This window comes from Spermophilus citellus (assembly GCF_964194105.1).
Source record: "Spermophilus citellus genome assembly, chromosome: 13".
NCBI lineage: Eukaryota > Metazoa > Chordata > Mammalia > Rodentia > Sciuridae > Spermophilus > Spermophilus citellus.
The window spans coordinates 54,509,483-54,529,452 of NC_138193.1; the positions used below are offsets into that span (position 1 = coordinate 54,509,483).

At 48.4% G+C, this 19,970-nt stretch overlaps 2 protein-coding genes across 4 annotated transcripts; one reads left to right on the plus strand and one right to left on the minus strand.

Annotated features, from left to right (window-relative positions):
* Positions 1–236: 236 nt before the first annotated feature.
* On the plus strand, positions 237–5,198 carry PRADC1 (protease associated domain containing 1). 2 transcript variants are annotated; one of them, XM_081264162.1, is made up of 6 exons: positions 237–404; positions 3,272–3,372; positions 3,879–3,988; positions 4,188–4,355; positions 4,578–4,694; positions 4,881–5,198. In XM_081264162.1, exons 1-6 carry the CDS (start codon positions 338–340, stop codon positions 4,993–4,995), a joined length of 678 nt encoding a protein of 225 aa, XP_081120288.1. In that variant the 5' UTR covers positions 237–337; the 3' UTR covers positions 4,996–5,198. The 2 variants fall into 2 exon arrangements, with proteins under 2 accessions (XP_081120288.1, XP_081120289.1); XM_081264163.1 differs by having other exon boundaries at positions 239–404; positions 4,578–5,198.
* A 497-nt stretch (positions 5,199–5,695) lies between these two features.
* On the minus strand, positions 5,696–19,178 carry SMYD5 (SMYD family member 5). 2 transcript variants are annotated; one of them, XM_081264160.1, is made up of 13 exons: positions 19,052–19,178; positions 14,906–15,014; positions 13,998–14,137; positions 13,421–13,542; positions 12,315–12,384; positions 11,354–11,458; positions 10,492–10,554; positions 10,098–10,168; positions 9,658–9,764; positions 9,218–9,274; positions 7,926–8,020; positions 7,220–7,290; positions 5,696–7,122 (listed from the first exon to the last, which is right to left on the minus strand). In XM_081264160.1, exons 1-13 carry the CDS (start codon positions 19,145–19,147, stop codon positions 6,978–6,980), a joined length of 1,251 nt encoding a protein of 416 aa, XP_081120286.1. In that variant the 5' UTR covers positions 19,148–19,178; the 3' UTR covers positions 5,696–6,977. The 2 variants fall into 2 exon arrangements, with proteins under 2 accessions (XP_081120286.1, XP_081120287.1); XM_081264161.1 differs by lacking the exon at positions 9,218–9,274.
* Between the last annotated feature and the right edge of the window lie 792 nt (positions 19,179–19,970).

Consider the following 19,970-nt stretch of genomic DNA (forward strand, 5'->3'; position numbering starts at 1 on the left):
ACTGCCAGCAGGGTACTGGAGAGTCGAATCTATACCAAGAAACGCGGGGGCGGAGCTGAGTCGAGGGCCAGCAGTTACTGTTAAAGAGTTTAGGCCAATCACACATCAGCTCCACTTCTCTCGACCAATAGAAAGTGGGCTAGGGCGCAGAGGTGGAAAGTGCGGCTACACGAGCAGGTGTCAGAGCCAATCAGCCGTGGACCTCGTTCCCGTCCGCCAACAGGCGAGGAGAGCGGGTCTGTGGGCGGGAGACCGGAGCAGCTGTCAGGCTAAAGTCCGGCAAGCTACGCGCTGCTGGACGGCTGGAGAAAACGCGGCGCCGGGCCGGGCGCTGGAGATGGTCCCCGGCGCCGCGGGCTGGTATTGTCTCGCGCTGTGGCTCCCCGCGTGCGTCGCGGCCCATGGTAAGCGGCAACGGGCGGGGCTGTGGGGCGGGGCTGACCGTCCAGCTTACGCGCGTCTCGGGCCAGGGGCCACGGGTCACCTTGGGGACCCCGCGAGTTATGAGTCGGGTAAGTCTGGAGACGGGCGGCTAGAGTGGGTGGGTGGGTGCTGTTCCATAGGGATGTGAGTTGGGCGCAGCAGCTTCAAGCTGGATTCTGAATCCTCAGTTACCCACGTCGAAGCTGCCCCCACCCCCCTCCAATAAGGACAACCCCGGGGACTTGAGGTGCGAACTGGAGGAAGCACAAGGGACAGATGGAGGCACGAACCAGAGATATATATGTCAGCATTCACATATATACTACAAGATCACGTATTCCTACATGTGTGTTCATACGCCCAAGCATTCACCTACACAACCCACTTGCACCTGCACAAGCACATAAATATATATACTATGCATGTACATGAGGTATATCTACCCACAATTTACATAGAAAAGCATATGCAAATGCCAAGCAAGAGTGTGGGAGAGGGGGCAAGAGGGAATCGTTTAACGCTAATCCAGCATGGCTTCTCCGGGATGTCATTGTATCTGATGGGGAATCCCCACTCCCAAGATAAAAGGCTTATACCCCAGTGCCAAGCTCATGGAGCTCTACCTGGTGGCTGAGTTTTGGACAGTAGACAAGGACAGCTAGAGCCACAATCAATCTCAACCCTGGCATACGGTGATAGCTTGGTTTGTTTATTAACAGACCTATGGCAGCAGCTTCCTTCCTTTAATATTAATCAGTCTCTCCCTGCTGAGGAATCCAGGGACTCAGCTCCAGCTAAATCATTAGGCTTTGATGCTGAAAAGAAGTTCCCATACCCAGAAAATTCTGGTGGTTTTGGCAACTCTCCTGCTCAGGACAACGGAGCTAGACATAGTTATTTTTCATTCATTCAGTAACCTTTACTGAGCACCCACTACATTCTGGCCATTATATTGGCAACAGGGATTACAAACTTAACAATCCTTGTCCTAGTGGGGAAAGCAGACATTAAAAAGTAGGAATACTATAAAGTATGAATTATGTTGAATGTATCAAATGGGAAAAAAAAGTACATTTTGACTAGGACAGGGCAATCATAAGGCAAAAACTTAGATCTGGGAAAGTGACATTTAGGCTGTATCTTAAAAAATGACTGGAAGTGAGTCAGGCAAAGAAGTGGGATGATACGGGAATAGGAAGCATTCCAGGTAGAGGGAACAGCTTGCAGAAAGACCCAAAGAAGTGAAGAAACTGAAAGGAGGCCAGTGTAGCGTGGGAAGGAGATGAGGTTGAAGCAGTGGCCAAGAGTCAGATCATACAGGGTCTTTTAGGCCATAGTGCAGTGTCAACTTTAAGTGCAAAGGAAATTGCTGAAGAGCACTGAAGCCCTGGGAGTGAAGATATAATTCCTAAGATGTTTTAAGATCCCTGGAGTGGTGGTGCATGTCTGTAATCCCAGTGATTTAGGACCTTGAGGCAGGAGAATGGCAAGTTTGAGGCCAGCCTCGACAATTGAAACCCTCAGTAACTTAGCAAGACTCTGTCTCAAAAAATAAAAAGGGATAGAATGTAGTTCAGTGGCAAAGCACCACTAGATTCAACCTCCAGTTACCTTCAAAAAAAAAAAAAAACAATCCCTGGTGTTTATTTGATGGATGGACCTTGGCAACCCAGAATAGAAGCAGATGGAATACTGAGGCAGGAGGATGGTTTGATCCCAGGAGTTGAAAACCAGCCTGGGCAACATAGTGCGACCCTGCCTCAGACAAAAAGGAAAGAAGAATGGAGGCAGTAGACCATTAAGAAACTGAAACTAGGGCTGGGGATGTGGCTCAAGTGGTAGCGCGCTCGCCTGGCATGCGTGTGGCCTGGGTTCAATCCTCAGCACCACATAAAAATAAAATAAAGATGTTGTGTCCACCGAAAACTAAAAAATAAAATATTAAAAATTCCCTCTCTCGGGGCTGGGGATGTGGCTCAAGCCGTAGCGCGCTCGCCTGGCATGCGTGCGGCCCGGGTTCGATCCTCAGCACCACATACCAACAAAGATGTTGTGTCCGCCGAGAACTAAAAAATAAACATTAAAAAAAAAATTCTCTCTCTCTCTCTCTCCTCTCTCACTCTCTTTAAAAAAAAAAATTCCCTCTCTCTCTCAATAAATAAATAAATAAATAAAGCTGAAACTAGACTGGGGTTGTAGTTCAGTGGTGGAGCACTTGCCTCACATGTGTGAGGCACAATTTTCGATCCTCAGCACCACCACGTAAAAATAAATAAATAAAACAAAGGTATTGTGATCATCTATAACTAAAAATATTTTTTTTAAAAAGAAACTCTCAAGGCTGGGGATGTGGCTCAAGTGGTAGCATGCTCGCCTGGTGTGCGTGAGGCACCGGGTTCAATTCTCAGCACCACATAAAAATGAAATAATGATATTGTGTCCACCTAAAACTTAAAAAATATTTAAAAAAAAAGAAAAACTCTCAGGAGAGATATCATAATTGGACTAAGGGAATGACAGTGAACTGGAGTTAACTTCCAAATTTCACTTAGGAATATTTTTGTGTTCAGGACACTGTATCTCCACTGTGAATTTCCCAAGTCCACTTTAGAGCAAAGGTGAATTAACCATAGGCCTCTCGGTCTTCCTTGCTCACCTAAAGAAGCAGCAGCAGGAAATATAAATCTCTGAGGTTACTAACTCCACATCGATTCTCTTCCTCAGGAGTGAGGACCCACACTCCCATCCAAAGGACCCAAGACTACAGTTAACCCACTTGAAGACATGGGGTCTGTGATCTAAACCTGTGTTCCTGGGAGGTTTTTCACCTGTACTCTTTATCCTTTAGGCTTACGCATCCATGATTATTTGTACTTCCAAGTGCTGAGTCCTGGGGACATTCGATATATCTTCACAGCCACACCTGCCAAGGACTTCGGTGGTATCTTTGTAAGTCCAAGGATGTACCTGATCTCTGATCCTCTGCTCTGCCCCTTTGCCTCCCTGAGCTCTGGTGACTGAGAGTCAGGGAAGGAGAGATCAGCTATGCTCTGGAGGAGCTGCAGTACAGAAAAGAAGCGCTTCCATCTACTTCCCCAAGCATACAATAGACTGGGTTCCATGAAGGGACAAACCATCTCTTTGGGGGTCATGAAATAGTGAAAAAACAAGGGCACCGAGCTTCTCTGCCAGCTCTCCCTCTGGGCACCTACTTTCCTGAATCTATGACCAAATTTACCTACCTAGCTCAAAGCAAGGTGGGTTGGGGTTGGACAACCAGATAGGCCTTTGTGAGAATCAAGGCTGGAGTGCCCAGCAACACAAGAAACCACTCCACATTTCCTTCACTCTTTATGATGAGGGCCAGTAAGATGGGCCCGTCAAGCCCAGTCCCAAAGCAGATGTGTCTGGTCTTCTTAAACTTTCTCCTGTTCAAATGCCTAAACATTTTTTAGCACACAAGATATGAGCAGATTCATCTTGTCCCTGCTGAACCTCCAGAGGCTTGTGGGGAACTCAGCAACGGCTTCTTCATCCAGGACCAGATTGCTCTGGTGGAGAGGGGGTAAGGAGTCAACGGGCATGGCACAAGTAGGGGGCAGGCATAGGGCAGATTCTGAGATCATGGCTGGTGGTGGTGGTAATAGCTGGTTTTGAATTCTTTTAAAGGCTCAAGGCTATCCATACTTTTGGCTTTGTACTTAGGAGTCTTTATAACAAGTTCTACATGATCCTTCTTTCTCCTCTGACCTCACCTCTTCCAGGGGCTGCTCCTTCCTCTCCAAGACCCGGGTGGTACAGGAGCACGGTGGGCGGGCCGTGATCATCTCTGACAATGCAGTTGACAATGACAGCTTCTATGTGGAGATGATCCAGGACAGTACCCAGCGCACAGTGGACATCCCTGCTCTCTTCCTGCTCGGCCGAGATGGGTGAGGGGTCCTTGTCTTCGGCTGTCAGCAGCAACTGGGTAACATGACTTGGGAGGTGAAGGGCAATCACCAGCCTCTTCCCATAGACCTCATCTTGGGGTGCCTCAGTTGGAGGGCAAAAAGACTCCTTGGGCTTTAGAACCCAAGAGTGATGGGGAAAGTGGGACATGTTACGATGCTCAGAAAATGTGATCACCACCACCTCTCTTCATGCCCTCCTAGCTACATGATCCGTCGCTCCCTGGAACAACATGGGCTGCCATGGGCCATCATTTCCATCCCAGTCAATGTCACCAGTATCCCCACCTTTGAGCTGCTGCAACCTCCCTGGACCTTCTGGTAGAAGAGCTGGACTCACATTCCAGACATAAGCAACTCTGAGCTGGGAAGGGGAGACCCAGGAATTCTACTATTTGGAATTTAGGGATTGCACCTGGGGATAAGTGGAGCCAGGTAGAGAAAAAGGGCTTGGGCCTTAGGCAGGCTGAGGGAGGGAAGCCACACCACTGGCTTTCCCATCCTCAGGGACTCCAAGGACATCTCATACTACAGGAAGAGGAAAGAGCCAATCCCCCAGGGCTTCTGGCTAGAATCTGGACCAAAAGAAGCCAAAGGCAGGCAGCCTGAGAGCTGTCTGTGACCTGTCACATCCCACCTGGTTCAGCCTCCCCCACCCAGGGTCTCCTCACAGTGACCTTCACAGCAGTTGTTGGAGTGATTTAAGGAACTGGTGTTTGGGACTCAATAAACCATCACTGACTTTTTAGCAATAAAGCCTCTCATCAGGGTTGCACCTGTGTCCTAGAATAAAACACACGGATGGGAGGGGCCTCCAGACTCACATCTCTGGTCCCAGTTTTTTGTTGTTGTTGTTTGTTTCATTGTGGAACTGGGGATAGAAATCAGGAGCACATCCTACCATTGAGCTACATCCCCAGTCTTTTTTTTTTTTTTTGGAGACAGTTGCCAAGGCTCAAACTTGCATGTGCCACCACAACTGGACCATACAATCATTTTGAGGGGATGCAATTAAGGCCCAGAGAAGACAAGGACTTGCCCAACACAGCTTTATGTTCAAGAGCTCAAGAAACCCCAGGGAGGTGAAATTCAGCCCCCTGGGAAGAAGACTCATCTTGTAGCCTAGTGCTAGGGATCAAGATTGGACCTTAGGGGTCCCATGCTCTGACTTTAGAAATATTTGTACAACAGGTTGCTGAGACCAGAGATGCAGCTCCCTATCTGCTCCCACCTAGTTTAACCTGAGCCTCTGGGCACCCATCTACATGGATTCAGCAAACTATTCTCAGCTATTATCTACAAAGCATTCCTGTAGAGGCCTGTCACCACTCATGTTTTATTGAGGACAGTGGGCAGGCAGGGTGGGAAAGGGTTGCTGGCTGCTGTGAAGGAGTAAGAACCCAATAGGTGAGGGGGCCAGACAGGCAGGTTCAACCTAACTCCATGATCCAATCAATAAATGTCCTGTGGGTGGAACCTGCTCTCCCTGAGATCCCTCAGCTGGGGGATATGACAGGACCTCACAGAAGGTAGGCAGGAAGGAATTGGGAATGATGGATGTAATTCCTCCAGCACCTTACCCAAAAGTGAGAGTGCTCATCTGGGAAAAGGAGGGGACAGTCAGCTAATCTCTGAGCATCTAACCTAGCTCCTCTACATTTCTGGAAGACTTCAATGTTCTTCTGTAGAGACCCCAAAGATGGAGACTGAGGCCAGGAGAGCCCTTCATTGACCCATTTTAACTGGCCCCAGGGAAGACTAGAACATTCTAAATTAAGGAACATAGACCTGTCAGCCATACTGCTAGAGTCCTCAGCAGGAAAGGGTGATGATCATCCATGCACCCCTCCTAAGGAAGGCAGAGGCTTTCCCCATACCCCATGGGGCCAGCACTGTGCCAGGGCATGAGAGGAAAGGCACGAGGTACAGAGATTCTAGGGTCTGGAAAGGAGTTAATCTCGACTTCCCCTGATATCCAAACAGTGGGAAGGGTATGTGTGTGTGAGGGGCAGGGGTGGCAGATTCCCAGTGTTCCCTGGGAGTGGGCCTCAGGGAAAATGCTCTAGAGGTCCAGACCCTTGCCTTTCCCTATTGGGCTAGTGGGCAAACCATTGTCTTATCAACTATAGCTGTGGCAGGTGGAGCAAGGACAGTGGGATACCTCCCCTTTCCATTTCAGTGACATCATCTGTGCTCATTTACCACTTTTTACCCCCTCAAAATAATAGCCAATTGAGAGGGAAAAAGCCTCAGGTGAGTGGATGAGTACAGGCCAAGGGGCCAAGGGGAAGAGACGCTGTTAGGGCCTGACCCTGGTTCCAGCCCCTCACATCTACAGTGGAGTGACCTCGGGGGAGGCCGGTTCTGGAAGGCTCAGTGACAGCAAGGGGCCTGAGCCAACTCAGCAGCAGTGTTCAGGGCATGAGGTCTAGTGGGGGACATGGGGCCTGGGGTCCAGTCTCTGTCCTACCCTCAGGCAGCGAGCACTGGAAGGGGGAAAGCAGGCAATGGGAGTCGGGGGGGTTCCTTCCAAGCCTCATGTCTTGGGGAAGGACCTCCTATCCCAGCAGGATCTGGGGCAGGGCCACTTCTGAACAGAACAAATCACACATCAGTCATCTCATCCCCTAGCTCTGCATCTTCTGGTTCTCCTTCCTCCTCCTCTTCTTCCTCCTCCTCTGAGGTCACGTTGGGTTCATCAGCCTCTGCCAGGCATTTGGGGCAGGAACAGACAAACAGATAATTCTCCCTGCAGGGATGGGGGAATGGTGAAGGCAAAAAGTCAGGCAGCTACTGGGATAGAGGAACCCACAGCCCAGCTACCCAACCATGTCTCCAGCTGGCACCTGAGGATCTTGTGGCGGCTGTGGCGGCTACGCTCCCGCTGACAGCAGTCTAGATAGCTGATACAGATTTCCTGTGGGGCAGAGGAGAGATGGGGTCTGAGGGTCTGTGCTCTGCATTCAATAGGATAAGGGCTTCCCCAACAACTGTCCTATCTCCAACTACTGCCCATCCCAGGGAGCCAGAACTGAGCTGCCCTTCAGTGAAGGGATGGGCTGCCCTAATCCATTCCACCATTCCTTCAGTGGGCAGGTGCTCTGAAATTTCAACAACCCATGTTTGAGGTTGAGAGGAAACTGAAAGTCAGTAAATGGCCAACATCTATGGCTAGAATTGGAGGTTATCTTGATGTGAGGCTACATGGCTTGGAAGATGATTCCAATCAGGATCTGTGCACTGAGCTCACAGCCAAGACCCCAAACCCACACCAGCCACCACAGCTCAAGGCACAAAGAGCTACCTCCTGCTTTCTTAGGATCTGTCCATCAAAAGGTGGCTGGGACAGGAACCTGGGAACATAGCTGTCCCTCAAACACTGCTCTAGAGTTATTTTTTGAAGAAGTGTTATAACATGTGAAAAGAGTAAGGCCTTGATTCATCCAACAGCCTGAACTTTGAGGGGCTCTAGTTACTGCTGTTCCAGATCCCTGAAGATAACTTACCAAACCCACTGCCCACCCTGACCCCTATGGCCCTGGCCTCCCTCACCTCTCCTGGCTTAATATCCTCCAGGGCGGTGACATGCAAAAGGAAGTTGTTTTCTGGGAAGGAAGTCTCTGCATTAGGGACACAGCTGTGGTTGCCTGGGTCACAAAAGGAGAGTAATGAAGATTAATGACAACAATAACAAAAAAGTCTCAATTCTGCAGAGCATTTCCTTGTTCTCTGAACCCCAACAATCTGAGCAGGTACTAGACCCCAAGTTTCCTGCCTCCACATCCACTCTTCTTCCCTGAAGACCATGGTGCACAGGCACAATGCACTGCCCCATCAATCCGGCTCCAGTCTCTCAAGACTGGCCAACTTCAATCTCAGTTGTGTTCCCATGTCTCACTAGGGGAGGGACAGGCTCTGAAGGAATGCCTGCACCAGACCACTTAACTCAGTTTTGTCATCTACTGGATATGGTCCCAGCTGACTTGGGCCCTCTGAATAATCAGTTTGGGAGGCACAGAGTGGCCCTGAGGTCTAGGAGGAGGGGCGTGCTGTGAGGAAACCAGGAAGTTCGAGGCCTGAGATCAGAAAAAGACAGTTGTGGGAGCTGGTCCTGGCCCTCCCCAACATATCTGAGGAGACTTGCCTTCTAGCCTGAGCTCCCTCTGCCTAGGATCTTGCGGACCTCCTGGACTCTTCCAACGCTCCCCTATACCACAGGGCAGAAGAGTACAAAGCCCACATTTCCCCTTGCATGAAGTAGAGCTCTGTGCCTGCCTTAGGCATGGCCTGGTCCACTGTAAATTTTTATATATTAGCATCTATTAACTCGAGCAATGGATTGGGGATGTAGCTCAGTGGTAGAGTGCTTTATTAATACGCCCAAGGCACCGAGTTCCCTTACAAAAAGAGAACATACAGTTAAATAAATGACTGAAAAAATACAATGGAGTAAAAAGGCCCAAGGGAATCCCAAAGCTCAGCCTTAACCCCACTCCCAAACTCAACCCCACCAGCCTAGAAAAGGACCAATTGAGAAAGATAAAGTGTGGTGGTGAGACCACCTGGCAGAAATGGGTGGGCTTGTGGGGCACAGTGGCGCACACCTGTAATCCCAGCCACTTGGGAGGCTGAGGCAGGAGGATCGCAAGTTCGAGGCCAGCCTCATCAACTTAGCAAGACCCTCAGCAACTCAGTGACACCCTGTCTCAAAATAAAAAGGGCCAGGAATATAGCTCAGTGGTAGAGAACCCCTGGATTTAAATCCCTAGTACAAAAAATAAAAGGAAGGAAGAAGGAAGAAAGAAAGAAATGGGTGGCCCATCCCTTCCAATGTCATGACTCACAGCAGCTCTGAAGCACAAAGAGGCCAGACCCTTCACAGTTAAGGAACTCGCCAGTTGCTGTAAGATAGTAATATGCAGATGGTGTTCTACCCATTTTACAGGAGGGAGAAGAAAACTAGGCTTATAGTGACCAGCTCCAGTGACCTGCCACCTACCACACTAATGCACCCGGGCCCTACCTAAACTTGCTTCTCTGAGGCTCAAGCCTTGCTCTTCTGTCTGCAACATCACCCTATTTGTCCGGCACTCCCCCTCTTCCCAGCAGAGCCTCTGGATGGATCTCAGGGCCATTTCTCACCTGCATGTCCTGTGGACAGTTCTGAAGCATCCCATAAACCACCCCTTGCCATTAGCTCAGAGGTCCCTGGGAAACGACTATATCTATCATCTCACTGAGGGGTCTCCAAGGTTGGGTAAGGTCATGGCCCCATCTCACCAACCTGCCTCGATGTCCTTGTACAGCTGGTCAATGAAGGTGTCCAGCTGCTCGCGGTCCTGAGGCTTCAGCTCCAGAGCGTCACAGGCATGGACCCACTGGCTCAGAGAGCTGAGGGTGCCAGGCAGCTCGTGGTTGGAGAGAAGGCCCAAGTCACAGGGCTCTCCACCTCCAGGAGAGTTAAGCCCAGGCAGAAGGATCTCCCACCCCATTTCTTTCTCTAGGGTAGGTGCTCTGTCTTCCCCAACATATCAAGGCCCCCAGGACAGACTCCACTGCTTCATTTCTCCCCCCTCCCCCCCACCACATCCAGTTCAGTGTTCTAGCCAGAGTCACAACCTGCCCCACCCCAATGTTGAAAGAAGCTATGGCTACTTTCCTCACTCAGTTTTCCACCCAAGCCCCAAGAGATCATGTAATAGCTCTAGGACAATCTCTTCTAACCTGGTCCCAATTCCTTGGCCATTTGTCCCAACAAGAGCAAAGAGAGACCGAAATCCATCTGGAGTGAACCACTGTGGGAGAGAGAGGAGATGAGCACTCAGGTTATAGCCACTTGTTTTTCTTCCTGATAGAACTCTGTTCAGTAAGACTTCTGAGGGCTGGGGAAATAGCTCAGTTGGTAGAGTGCTTGCCTCACATGCACAAGGCCCTGGGTTCAATCCCCAGCACCACAAAAAAAAAAAAAAAAAAAAAGACTCTGAGAGTCAGTCCCATCCTGGTTCCGGAGACCCAGTAAGTAGGCTTTGGCTCAGCTGTTCTAGGAGAAGCTGATTCAGTTGCTCTTGAAGAACTGCAACAACCAGGAAGCCATTGGTCCCATCCTCCCCACACTTACCTGGCTAAGTGCTTCCTCATAAAGGGCTTCTGTGAAGAGTTTCCGCAGAAATTCCAGTTGGCCCTGGTTTAGGGGAGGCAAGGAAAGACTTGCATCTCTGGGGATTTCCCCTTAGCACCCAGGTAGGGCCCAGATGATCAGGTGAGGGAAGGAAAAAGGGGCTGCTTTCATCTTCAAAGAGCTCTAGCAGAAAACTGGCCTGCTCCAACCCAGGGTGGTGAACTCAAACTTACTGTTTTCTAGTACTTGCACCAGCAAGGCGGAAGCAGCCTGGCTTAGAATATCTACCTTTGCTCCCCCAACCTGACCTTCAGGCCAGCTTGGTCCTCCTCTTCCTTCCTCTGAATTCAATGTAGGAGGGCCCACCCCAGGCACATCCCTTCCACACAGCTGCCTCTACCCTCTCACAACTCTGTGTGGGAATCTGCTGTCTTCAGTAGGAATCTGTGCTCTGATTGAGAATGGATACTTAGCACATTGGCAATTTCACAGTTCTCCCTGACCTTGAGGACCCCCAGCTCCACATTCTCCATTACACCTGATTTGCCCACTGCTAACCTCTGATAGGGGTCTCGTTTTCACTTTCCCATATTGATCATTCTCAGGACAGGACATCCAACCCCTCCTTCCTCTGTCACCACCCTAGTTGCCCACTTCTCAAATTTTAGGTCCACATTAGGTCGCAAAGATAAAGAGCAGTAGGAACTTAAGTCCTCTGAATGATATTTTCGGGCCCAAGTTTTAACCCCTTCCTGTAGCTGGAAAAAGACCAAATCTGGAGTTCCCCATAGGTAGCTGCAATTCCTCCCTGGGCTATCTGGGAAGGGTGAGGGGTGAAGACAAGTCATGAAAGAAGACTAACCTTGAATTTGTCCCCCAGGAGTTTGTGGACAATTTCCTCTTCCTCATTGGCTGTTTTGTTACAGAACTGGGAGAAGAGCCTGATCCAACGGTCCTTGTCCTTTGCCTGCAGTGGATAAATATACCTGAGGGCCTTGATCTGTTGGGGAAGATGGGACCCCTACCCTAAAGAAAGAAATGGGGTGGTGGTGGGAAATCCTTCTGCCTGGGCTTAACTTGCCTGGAAATTATATATTTTATATAAATATAAAATACATTTATATATATTTTTTAAATATATTTTTATAATTTTATTTTTTTATGTGGAGCTGAGGATTGAAGCCAGTGCATCATGTGTGCTAGGCAAGTGCTCTACTACTGAGCTTCAACCCTAGCCCCAATATGTTTATATTCTATAAATATAAATAGAATGGTCACAGACACCCACCTCCTTACTGCCTATGTGAAATGGACAGTCAATGTTTTTAAACACTTGCCATCAGAGAATGATGACCATGCATAGGCTTCTAGGGTCCCTGCCTGTGCTTGAAATTTCATCCCTACCCTGCCCATACCCAGCTAGCTATCTCCCCTTCAGGAACCAGGCCAGCCAGTGCAAAACACTTGGAAAATAGGAGAATGATGGTGAAGAATGATGGTATCCACGGAAGGGAGTTAGAGTGGCTTCTCTCACTTTATGTAAGAGACACAATACTAAAAAAGTGATGCTTTATAAATCAATACATGAATTGTTACCACACAAGCCATCTCCTCATAGGTCAAAGATAATAGGCAAAACAAGCTCCAGCTCCCTATGCCCAATGTATGTTTAATATACTCATACAGCTAGCTTTACACAGCAAGCAGCTCTCCTTTAAGAGGTCAGGAGTAACTATCAAGCTAGGATATTGAGGTTATGGGAAGGCTGAGGCCCAGAGTTGAATGGGGCAAGTCAGTTTCCCTGGAAGGGTCAGGGAGCTCACCTGCTTTACTGTGGCCACCATCCGGGCCATTAGCATGATGCTTGCAGTCTCAGGGGGGTAGTGAATACTCCTGGGGAAAGAGAAAAAAATGTTCAGGCTAGAGCTGGACGTGGTGGTGCACACCTATAATCCCAGCATCTCGGAAGACTGAAGCAGGAGGACTGCAATTCTGAGGCCAGCCTCAGCAATTGAGGGAGGCCCTATGCAACTTAGTGTGACCCTGTCTCAAAATTTAAAACTGAGACTAGAGATGTGGCCCAATGGTTAAACCCCTGGTTCAATCCCCAGTTCCAAAGCCAAAATTTAAAATTAAATAAATAGCCAGGCAAGGTGATGCACACCCATAATCCCAGCGGCTTGGGAGGCTGAGGCAAGAGAATAGTGAGTTCAAATCCAACCTCAGCAAAAGCAAGATGCTAAGCAAATCAGTGAGACCTTGTTTCTAAATGAAATATAAAATAGGGCTGGGGATGTGGCTCAGTGGTTGAGCGCCCCTTAGTTCGATCCCTGGTACCTCCCAGACAATTAAATAAATAAATAAATAAATAGGGCTGGGGATGTAGCTCTGTGGTTAAGCACCCCTGGGTTCAGTCAAAAAAAAAAAAAGTTCAGACTAGAAATTTCCTCCTTAAGTCAGGTGCAGTGGCACATACTAAAATTCCAGCAACTTGGGACAATGAGGCAGAAGGATAACAAATTCAAGGACAGCCTAGGCAACTCAGCAAGATTCTGTCTCAAAATTAATTTTAAGAAAAGAGAGGAAAAGAAGCTTATTCTCCAGTAACTGAGTTCTGCAAAACTCAATCTGACCACTACACAGGAATCTCCCTATCGATTCCATCAATTACCAAAGAGAGAAAGTCATTGGCAGGATTAGGCAGACTTTGCATCCCTATGGGATTAATGGGGCTCTTTCTGGGAGCATGTAAATGCTGAGAACGGCAGGACTGGCAGGCAAGATTCAAGGCAGGGAGCTGGGTGCTATGACTTTTGCCTAAGTGGAGGAAGAATCTGGGGAATGGTAACTAAAGAAATCTGGCAACATCTATTGAATCTAAGCAGGCAGGTAAGAAGGGAGGAATAAAGGAAAGAAAGAAGAAGCCTACCTCCATGCTTCCTGCAGCTTATTGAGAGGATGCAGGGGGTCATCCTGGGAGGGACCTGGGCACAGGACCCGGTGGTATTGTTCCGCAGCTGCCAGCTGACATTCCGCACTGCAGTACATTACCTATTAGGTGGGGAGGAGTTCAGCACCCTAGGATCTGGCCGTGGAGTAAGGAATGGAGGCACAGACATCCACTTGGGTACTCACCTCCAACTGCATTCCTTCCACAAGCAGCCTCTGGGCAGGAGCTCAGAGGATATTAAAAGATGAAAAAATATAGAGGGTGCTCTGAGGGCATGCAGGAGGGCACCTAACATAAGCTTGTAAAACCACAGAATGGAAAGAGCGAGGCCCCCAAGAAAAAGGCAATCATCCATCAAGTCCATTTTCTGGACAATGAAATTGGGACAAAGAGCATGAAACTGAAATAATTACCAAGCCATTCTAATGTCTTAACCTACATGTGGTTCTCAAGGGCTATGACCAGGTCTATCTGGGCTTTTGTCTCCCCAGTGAGGACTTCAACTAAGGCCTCCCAGTCCCTCCCCCCTTCAGGTGCACTCCTCGGGATGGCTTACCTGGCAGTGGGGACAGTTCTGGTGGAGATCCTTGCGCACAGTGCATAGCTCTGGATGAGGCAGAACCTGGCCTGGCTTCCCAGTCAGCCTCTGGGCATTCTCCTCTGCCTTCTCCAGTGCCCGTAGGCAGTGGTCACAGGCTGGGGTGAAGCCAGACATAGGAATGTAAGTGTCCCAAGAGGAGGGTGCCACATCTGTCCTTTGTACAGCAATATTCTCTGGCTAGAAGAGCGCCTGGCGTACAATAGGTACTCCATAAAGTTTGGGGAATGAATTAGTGAATAATGAATGGAATAAATAAAATGAATGAATTTCACGTATCCAAAGGTGGATGATCCCTTCTTCCCGCTCAAGAACCCCCCAGTCCCTCCTTCCAACTTTCCCAACTTATCCATCAGACTCAGTCTGTGGGGCTCCTCCTGCCAGCCCTAGGCTGGGTTTTTCCTACACTCTGGAGCCAACTGGCCCTCTTTTCATGCTTGTTTTCAGTTTAAGAAAAGTGTGAAGTGTGTGGCCAGCAAAGCTAAGGCATCCTACTTGCTCTGACCTCTAATTCAGCCTGTTGAACAAGGGTCATACAGCTGCATCTTGGTCGGTGGTCCACTTTGGCATAGAGCCCTTCAGCATAACATACAGACCCTTATACTATGGGTCCAGACTGATTTCTGCCTAAGTGACAGCCCTCTCCCAGGGCTGAGGAGCCTGCTACTGCCGGTACACAGCCCCAAACTCCTGAGAGTGGACAGAGGTGTGGTTCTGGTCAGGTACAGTTCTCCAGAGGAAGACAGCATTTTCTCCCAACATCCACAGTCCCAGAGACATCAGCCAGTATGAATGTATGCAGAGCTCTTCCATGTATAACAGTGACCAGGTTCAACAGCCATAAGGAATAGGTGAGATGTGCTCACCTCGGTACCGATAAAGTGCATTCCAGAGAAACTGTGCAGCCACCAGGGGCCTTTCTACGAAGACGGTCTCTCCCTTCCGGATCAGCTGTGTAGCAAACAGTCCCTTTCCCTAAAAGCGCAGAGAAGAAACAGGATGGTCATTAGAAGAGACAAGAGACATAGTTCCAAGGGCTCCCAGAAGGCCATCTGGCCCTACCCTCACATGCTCCTCTTGGCAGAAGCCTCAAGGAGAGTGGTCAATAGCCTCCACAACTGCTTCCTCTGGAAAGGCAGCGGGGACCTACTTTCAGTTACACCTCTTTCAGTCCATTTAGAGCAGAAGGTCTTGCTTGGGAGGGAGTCACCACAGCAGCCATCTTAGGCTACTCAGGAGAGGAGAATTTTTAGAATTGCCAAAGCAAGGCCAAGGCTCTAGCAGGTTGAAGCCTCCTACACCAGGAGCCGGTAATGGCAAGGCAGGCTTCTTGGTCTCCCAGATCCCTCCAGATCCCAGCAGAGTGCTGCTGCTTGGGATTACAGAGAACTCCACATCCTAGGAGAAGGAAACTCAGTTTGAGAGAGAACTGCTCTTTTCCTTAGTCAGCTGGGTACCCAGGGTATCTAGCACAGTGCCAGGTACCTGCTCAGGGAATGCACTGAAAGGAATGAGCTAATCCTAGCACCAGCTCTAGTATTAATTTGATGTGAACTTTTGAGCCAATTGCTTCACATCTTTGCATCTGTTTCCCACATGAGAAGTAACTGTAATAATATCTACCATATGGTTTCCACGACGCAATAATATAACAAAGAGGGGAATGTCCCTGATGAGCTATTACTCCTTATTTTTCAATGTGAGGTGCTTGATTGTCACCATGAGCACTGCCTGGGACACTGTTAGAAATGCAGAATCCTAGGCCCCAACCCCAACCTACTGAATCAGAATCTGTATCTTAAGATGTTCTGATGATTCCTAGGATGCTGAAGTCTGAGAAGTGCTGGTCTGTCACACTGTATACATTAGGTATACAACACTATATAACTCATGATGGAAGACAAGAAAGAAACCTGTAAACTGCCATCTCCCAAATGTGTACAAGGACTCAGGAGGTGGCTTCAGAACCTAGACAGTTAGTGGTCATGCTGGTCCGTATTACTCTGGCTATTCACTTAGAGAAGAGAGTGGTACTCTGCCAACACTGAACTGCCACCACAAAGGGAAAGGGAAAAAAGTGTTTGACACAGCAGTAAGATATCCTGTCACTGTGGCCTCTTGAATAGTTTCCCATGTCCTTTTAGCACTGGTGTTCTGGTAAGACAGAGATTCCGCCAAACTCAGAGCAGCAAAAATGTGTAGAACAGGACAGACCCTGGGCAACCCATGAGCCACAAGTCTCAACCCTTGGAACACCATTGGGAGCTCTCACGGTAGACTGGGACAGGTGAAACAACCAGGGACAAAGAATGAATGCATGCTTGACTGTCTTCCTGGAAACCCCACCCCAATACCTTATAGCCTGACACCCAATCTAGCAAAATGAAAACTTAGCTTCATCTACAGGACAAAGCAACATGAACAGGGGCTGGGGATGCAGCTCAGTGGCAAAGCACTTGCCTAGTAAGTACAAGGCCCTAGATATAATCCCCAGCACTGCCTGATAATCATAATGATGATGATGATGATGATCAAGAAGAACAACATTATCTCTGACAATTTCAAATCTCAATATTGGATAAATACAGATCTCCCTTTCCTTTTGTCTGGAGGACCAAATGCAGAAGATATTTAGAAATCAAAACAAAGGAAAAAGAATCAAGTTGTTCCTTTATAATGCTACTCATTCCCAAAACAGATGAAAGTGTCTCAAGAAAAACAGTTCTACTTCATAATATGAAGGAGTATGAAGAACAGTGAACCTGAAGAGGAGAAATAATACAAACAGATTTGTAATTTGAAAAAGAAGTTTTAAGAAAAGACTATGCAAAATTCTTAAGACCATAGAGTAAATTTTAAAATCCTGATTAAATGATTTTCCACAAAAATACAAATGACCAAAACTGAATTAAAAAGAAAAAAAAAAGAAGCCTGGATAAACAAGCAGTGCTGAGATCTACTAGTGTATACCAGCATGGCATTCCAGTTGGCGTCACCTGGACCTGATAAGGCTTCTGTCCCAACTGGTCATGTCCCTGGCATAACAGTTTGTACACTCTTGACAATCATTCCTGCCAATATTTATAGAAGCAATAAAATAATAGAAAATTACCCCCACAAACAGGCCCCTCATCTACATACATGGTTTCATTAAACAGTTCTCTGAAACTTTCAAAGAACAAGGAATCTCATCTTATCCTAAACCAAGCAAAACCCTCATGTGGTAACCAGAGGAAGATGGCAAGAAGAACAAAATCATAAACCAATCCTACTAATGATTACAGATGCAAAAACCCAGGACAATCCATCTTGTTATCAAATCCAAGTAGGTATGTAGGTATGTGATTTTCTCCAGCAGATTAGGTAAAGGCCTAGAGAGGGTAACCAGCAAGGGGTCTTGATAAAAGGCTGGGACAGGACAACTAGGCAAGAAAAGTGGCTGAAAAGATTAAATAAGAAAGAAGTGAAGAAACGAGGAGGATGAGCAACAGCAGGAAGGGCTAATAAAGATAATAGTGAGCTGGGCATAGTGGCACATGCCTGTAATCCCAGCAACTTGAAAGGTTGAGACAAGAGGATTCTGAGTTCAAGGCCAGACTCAGAAACTTAGGGATATCTTGTCTCAACATAAAAAATAAGAAGGGCTGGTGATGTAGCTCAGTGGTAAAGCACTGCTCAGTTCACTCCCCAGTACGTACGTACACACACACGAGTGAATACTGCTGTAAACTAGGAGTGATACAATAAGACACTAAGACGCCATTAAACTGTGGGCCACCCAGTAGCACTAGAGGCTCCAGGTGGAGTAGAAGATGTGAGCAATGAAGGAGACCAAGGATGCAGGGGAGCTGATTTCCCAAAAAGAATGCTCCAGATGCTTCAGAATGAGGTCAAGGGAAGCTTGGGCTGGGAAGCTGGATCAATATGAAGACGCTGACAGCAGGAGACAGATGACTAGAGGGCTAATATCTTGGGCAAGGGCCAAGGATACATTCAGCCACTACATGTTATTAATTATTCAACCTCAGTATTACCCAAAGAAATGTAAATGAGAACAAAGCAATACCATTTTGTACATATCAACTGGCAAAGATAACCGAGAAAGAAAATAGTGTTGGAGAGAATAAAAGGATGTCTGCACAGAAATTAACTCCAAGACCTTTGAGCCCAAGGGTGAATAAGATACAACATAAAGTGCCCATAAATCAGGATTTGTTTGAGTGAACTTGGCCTTACCGTGGAACAGGCTCCACTCTTAAAAATTAATATGTAGAAATAGGTTTATTGATGTTAAAAGAGTCACTGCTGCATCATAAAAGCAGTTTCTAAAAATGTGGTTTTAATATATACATATTTGCACAAGTATTGGATTATGAATAATTATTGTCTTTACTTTCCTTACATGCATCTTCTATTTTCTTTCTTCTACAACGAACTTCTAAAACATGACAACCAAAACGACCACATCATGTCATTCGTGATTAAATTCATCAAATAATCCCAAGGCCTTTGGGTTTGGTCCAAGTTTCCCAGCACTCCAAGACCCTCTGTAAAGAGTCCTGGACTCTCTCCTTATTCTCCCACCCATATTTCACTCAGAAAGGTCCAGAGGACCCAGGTTTTTATGTTTCTCGGTTGCCTCTGCCCAGCGCGTCCCTGCCAACCGCCAGCAGCAATGCTCTCGGCCTAAGCTAGGAGTCCCAGAGCCCACACCCCTTCCCCCCACCGCCCCGTGGGCCTGCCCGGAGCAGCCTCAGCAGGGCCGCCGGGTAAAGGACCAGGTTCCGCTAGGCGGAGGGCGCGCACCGGGACTCCAGAGTCCGGGGTCTATCATGTGAACGCTCCACGAGCTTGGGTACGGGGACAGACAGGGAGCTCCGGGCCGCGAGCTGAGGCCGGGCTGCAGTGTCCATGCTACATTAAGAGCCTCTAGGCTCTGAGCATGGGTGCCCGAGGCTGTCTCCAAGACCGGACGGGGTTGGGGCTCCAGGCGGGACCCTCTCCGACCTCACCTTGGCGCTGCTCACAAAACGGACTTCCACGGCGCTCCGGGCCTGGCCCGCCACGCCCACGCAGAAAGAGAACACGTCGCACATGGAGGCCGCCATCTTGGGCGCGCCTCCGCATTCTGACCCTTGACCCCGCCTCGACCCGTGAAGCCCCGCCCCCTGCAGCCCCTCCCGGGGCGTGAGTGCCTGAGAGGCGAGAGATTTGGCTAGTCAGAATTTTGGTCCTCGGGTTGTTTGAGTGGGTGTAGAAGGGCCTGCTTTTGTGCTTTTCCATCTGCACAGTTCTGTGCCTGTGTCTTCATAGCCGGCATCAGCGTCCTGTGTGCTTCCGTAGTTTTGATGTACCTAAGTCCAGGTTCGTGTTTATGTGTCCACACAGTTTATGAGTCCACATAGTGACTTGTTTTGTGAAAAACGCTCTTTGGACCAGGCTTGGACACAAGGGGGCGGGGCGGGGGCCGTAGAAGGCCGATTTATTCCTATTCTCGCTGACCCTCATCCTGAAGGGAAAGACTAGTTCTGAAAAACCAAGCTGGACGAGCGCCTCTCGCCCATTCTCCAGGGGTGTAAGAACCTTGCCAGGCTGGGTTGGTAGAGCAGTCTACAGTGGACCTAGGGGCCCCTTAAATTGGATGCAGAAGTGAATGTGCACATGCGTTGTTCTGAGACCGCAAGAGGGGCACGTTGTCTCAAGACCCAGAAACCGCCAACCTCTGACCTATAACACCTGTCCCTACAACTAGACCTGGTGACCATCGTGCCTTATTTTGTTTCCTGGTCCTACAATTGATTGTACTCCTTAAAAAGGGACCTGTGTCTACACCTGCTTTGGCCTTATGGTGACATTTGGGGATTGTGTAGAGCCCAGTGAATGTTGAATAGGTAAATGCTAAATGTTCTATTGTTTTTTGTTTGTTTGTTT

Excerpts from the sequence above, each read along its gene's own strand:
- PRADC1 (XM_081264162.1), top strand. The coding sequence starts at position 338 with ATGGTCCCCGGCGCCGCGGGCTGGTATTGTCTCGCGCTGTGGCTCCCC. Across the intron at positions 405-3,271 it reads CGCGTGCGTCGCGGCCCATG|GCTTACGCATCCATGATTAT; the intron begins GTAAGCGGCAAC and ends TTTATCCTTTAG. Across the intron at positions 4,356-4,577 it reads TTCCTGCTCGGCCGAGATGG|CTACATGATCCGTCGCTCCC; the intron begins GTGAGGGGTCCT and ends ATGCCCTCCTAG.
- SMYD5 (XM_081264160.1), bottom strand. The coding sequence starts at position 19,147 with ATGGCGGCCTCCATGTGCGACGTGTTCTCTTTCTGCGTGGGCGTGGCG. Across the intron at positions 12,385-13,420 it reads AAGCTGCAGGAAGCATGGAG|GAGTATTCACTACCCCCCTG; the intron begins GTAGGCTTCTTC and ends CTCTTTCCCCAG. Across the intron at positions 7,291-7,925 it reads AGGATATTAAGCCAGGAGAG|GAAATCTGTATCAGCTATCT; the intron begins GTGAGGGAGGCC and ends TCTGCCCCACAG.